The sequence below is a fragment of the Mandrillus leucophaeus genome, unplaced genomic scaffold (genome assembly GCF_000951045.1).
Source record: "Mandrillus leucophaeus isolate KB7577 unplaced genomic scaffold, Mleu.le_1.0 Scaffold381, whole genome shotgun sequence".
In the NCBI taxonomy this organism is placed as follows: Eukaryota; Metazoa; Chordata; class Mammalia; order Primates; family Cercopithecidae; genus Mandrillus; species Mandrillus leucophaeus.
In genome coordinates, this window is record NW_012104043.1 from 1,273,053 (window position 1) to 1,277,126 (window position 4,074).

A 4,074-nucleotide genomic window follows, 5' to 3' on the forward strand; every position below is an offset into this window, starting at 1 on the left:
CTGCTATCACTGCTGTCACTGTCACTGCTGTCACTACTATCACTGCTACTGTTGCTATCACTGCTGTCACTGTCACTGCTGTCACTACTGTCACTGCTATTGCTGCTATCACTGCTATCACTGTCACTACTATCACTGCTGTCACTGCTATCTGATTTACCTTTGCCACCATCAGATTTGTCATTGTCATCATTGCCATTGTTACCATTGCCATTACTGTCACTATTATTAGTGTCTGATGTGCTATCACCGTCATCATCTTCTTCTCCTTTTGAGTGACTGCCATTGCCATTATCTTTTGATTCATCAGAGTTATAAGAAGCGTCTCCTCGACTACTGCTGTCATTATCACTTTCTGAATTAGCATCATCATTGCCATTAGATTCGTCACTGCTATTGGGATCATCTCCTTGCATGGACTTATCATCAAAATCATAACTGTCATATCCATCACTATTGCTGTCACTACCTGTGTGGCTGTGTCCAACTTTATTTCCTGGTTCTGGTTTTTGGCCAGGTCCTTCTATGTTGTCAACCTCTCCTTGTGTCTTGACATTTCCTTTGCCCAAGATCATTCCATGTTGTCCTTTATCCTCTTTATCTTCATTGACTTTCCCAACTTCTTTGGTAATATTTCTGTTGCCACTGCTAGGACCTTTGATTTCTATTCCCTATGGAAGGACGGAGGAAAGAATGATTAACTAGTGAACACTTGCTGCAAAATTGCATTGATCTGAGGAAGAATAACTGGGAAAAGTTGCCACAGGGATAGGAGTTCCACTTCTAGTACTTCACAGTTATTTGTGACAATGTGCTTTATTCTGTAATTGAAAGTACCCTGGTGTTTAGATTCCTTAAAAATTCATCCACATTCCTACCCAGGAACTTTTGTAAACAATTACATGGGGGATCCATGATTTCACATAAGACTTTTCTAGAATTGTAACTACGTTCTCAGAAATGTATGATTTTTAAAGGTGTTCTATATGGAAGTCTAGTAAGGACTCTAGCTTTTCCTTAGTCAAGTAAATGGATGCAAAAATATATGGATGCTTGTCATGGTTTATTTTTGTGCTAGCATCAATAGTTGGAGGGAAGAATTTAAATTGCCATTGAAATAAATCAGCTTTACAAACTAACCTTATCTTGGCTCTTCCCAACAGCGTGTGGCTCTGATTCTTTGGTGATTCCGTTTTCTACACCTTTGCTTTCTCTGTGGTTGAGCTTCTGGGTGTCCTCCATTCTTTGGCTGCCATTGTCTTCCGGAATACCAGCAGAATTCTCCTCACTCTTGGAGGTGTTGTCTCCATCAGCGTTATTATGGGGATCTTCTTTGCCTTCAGGGTCATAATCTTCATTACTCTCCGAATTTTGACCTGTGCTACTATCATGATCATCTTCTTTCCCGTGGTCCTGGCCGTCCTGGCCCTCCTGTCCCTTGCTGTTATCATTACTGTCTTTTCCATTCCCTGTTTCTTCATCTTCATCATCACCAGAACCCTTGTCTTCATCCTCATCTGCTCCATTCCCACTAGGATTCCCGTCGGAATTATCCAGGCCTGCATCTTCTCTGGTGCTGGGTGTTACCTCAGCCTCCTTAGTCCCATTTCTGTTGCTGTTGATCTGAGGTGTTATTTCACTTGTATTACCCTCATTTACACAGGAATTCTCAATTATTTCATCCTCATTGTCTGTACTGTTATTGCTTCCAGCTACTTGGGGTCCATCTTCTTGGACTACAGTGGCATCTTCATTGCGACCTGCATCTCCAACGTCCCCATTTGGGGTATTCTTATCAGTATTTCCATCAGTGTTGCTTCTGTTTGTGGTTCTGGCATTGTCAATGATGCTTACTTGTCCCTGGATGCCATTTGCTGTGGTGTTTTTTTCTTTCCCGTGTATTCCATCATGATCATATGTTTCTGCTTTTCCTGTGTCCCCATTCCAGCCCTCAATATTCCCCTCTTCGTTTGCTAATGTGGAATATGTAGAAAAACTCTTCCTTCCTACTTCTGCCCACTCAGAGCCATTCCCTTCTCTCTTGTGACCATCTTGGGTATTCTCTTGCCTTCCTTTATCACCTTCATGCACGGGGACACCACTTTCTTTGATGGTTCCACTGTCATTTAACTTATCCTGAAAAAGAAACATTCAATCAATTACAATTATCAATGATCTTGAAGGAAAGCAAATTGCAATGTTAGGGAAATTAATGGAATGTAGCAACTCAGAAATAGGAAAAAAAAGAAATATATTACATCCTATACCTGTTCTGACACGTTTGATCTTGCTAGGAGATGCAAATTCATGGACTTTTCGACATGCCTCTCCAGTGGTTTGCTTTGAGGAACCTGCCAAGTAGAAAATACTGGCTATTGAAAAGGTTCTTTTTTGGGAATATGTGCATGAGCATGCACACACACACACACACACACACACACAAACACACACACACATTCTTTCCTCAATGAAGAAGAAAGGTTTAACACAAAGGCCAAAGTATGATCTAATCAGATAGAAAAGAGAAGTGGCTTCTTACAGGGCTTGTGTAGAATTTAAACTGGGCACATGGATATTTTTCACTGCGGTATTATCAATTTTACGGATATGTTAGATGAGCCCACTTATCTCAACTGTAGAAGGAAAGAGTCTTGTAGAAAGACAAGGGGATAGACCTCTGGTGTTTTTGCACAACAAGTCTCTTGCACTAGCACAAGACCCGCTCTAAGTGTAATCCTGACCAAAACTCTTAAGAGAGCAGGAGGCATGACCAGAGCCTGCACAGAAGCAAAATCAAGTATTATGCTGTTATACTTCTGTGCTCTGCAACAGCACATTTGAAATACTTGAGAATATTTTCAACTACATAAATACCAAATGTTTGGTATTATGAAAGCATATGAAAATGTTAAACATGATGGCTGGCGACTAAATTACAAATGGTTGAATTTTCTCAATTTTTTATTGGTATTTATCATATATTCCAAATTTTCCAAAGTGAGCACATAAATAATAACTCTGAGTGAAACATTAGTTTCCTATATGTTGAAAAAAATCTACTTTTTCTTATTATTCTTTCTTGGAAACTTCCTAAACAGCACAGACTTTGTTCATATTAGAATATAATTCACAGAGTATGAAGCAAAGATGGACAAAGTCTCCATGACTTCTGGGCACTAAGTGTAAATTAATCTGAATAAATGTTTTAAATAATAATAATCCTTCAGGCAAGATGTGAATTTCTATAGAGGAAAGAGACAATGAACTGGTGTGGTTTGGTTGAAACCTCACAGACATCGCATAAAGCCCTTAGTGCAAATCTAAATGTTTAGACTCAGTCTGTTAAAAAAAATTAAGGAAAAGCATATATACACACACATATACACACACACGTGCATGCACAGACACACACACACATACACACAACATTTTGTATTAATGTTAGGTTAAAAGAGAGAACAAAGTGTAGAGGTTTTCTGAGAAAGGCATACTTACTGGAATGGCCCATGCTACTGCCCAAATGCAAAAATATGCAATTATCTTCATTTTCTTTAGGAATAATAATAATCAATGGCTGTATAAAAAAGGAACAGCACAAAATTACTTATAAAGTAAAAGTGATCATCATAATCCTATATTATTTTGATGTGTAAGCATTTGCCCTTTTCCTGGGCAAGAAGCATGTATCTAACATGAGAAGACATACGATGTTCCAGAACATACCTGGTGTGGTTATGGGGACATCACCAGGCTTAGCACTAATGTAGCTTCCTAGATTTTTTCTGCCTGTGCCAATGAAGGAAAATAGCCATATAGGTGCAAAGGGCGTAGCTGTAACTTTGTTCTTCCGCAATTCTTGGATGTAAAAACATCTTTTTCTCTTCTGAATAGCTTTAATCAAGTATTAGGTAATTCTGCTGAAATTGTGCTTAAAAGATAAAACACGTGTCGTCCTTACTCCAAATCTATAGAATTGAGCTCTACTAGACTTTAAGAGCAAGAAATTACTAACATGAGGGAGCCTACGCTAGCGGAAAGAATTTGGGGTTTGTATTCAGAGACCTGGGTTCAAAT

At 38.9% G+C, this 4,074-nt stretch overlaps 1 protein-coding gene across 1 annotated transcript in view; it reads right to left on the reverse strand.

Annotated features, from left to right (window-relative positions):
- Positions 1–3,546, reverse strand: part of DSPP (dentin sialophosphoprotein) — a 17,141-nt gene extending 13,595 nt beyond the window's left edge. Inside the window, exons 1-4 of the mRNA XM_011990766.1 lie at positions 3,496–3,546; positions 2,268–2,351; positions 1,141–2,136; positions 3–671 (exon numbers count right to left, since the gene is read on the reverse strand). Of these exons, the coding sequence (XP_011846156.1) occupies positions 3–671; positions 1,141–2,136; positions 2,268–2,351; positions 3,496–3,546 (1,800 nt within the window). The remainder of the gene's footprint in view (positions 1–2; positions 672–1,140; positions 2,137–2,267; positions 2,352–3,495) is intronic.
- Between the last annotated feature and the right edge of the window lie 528 nt (positions 3,547–4,074).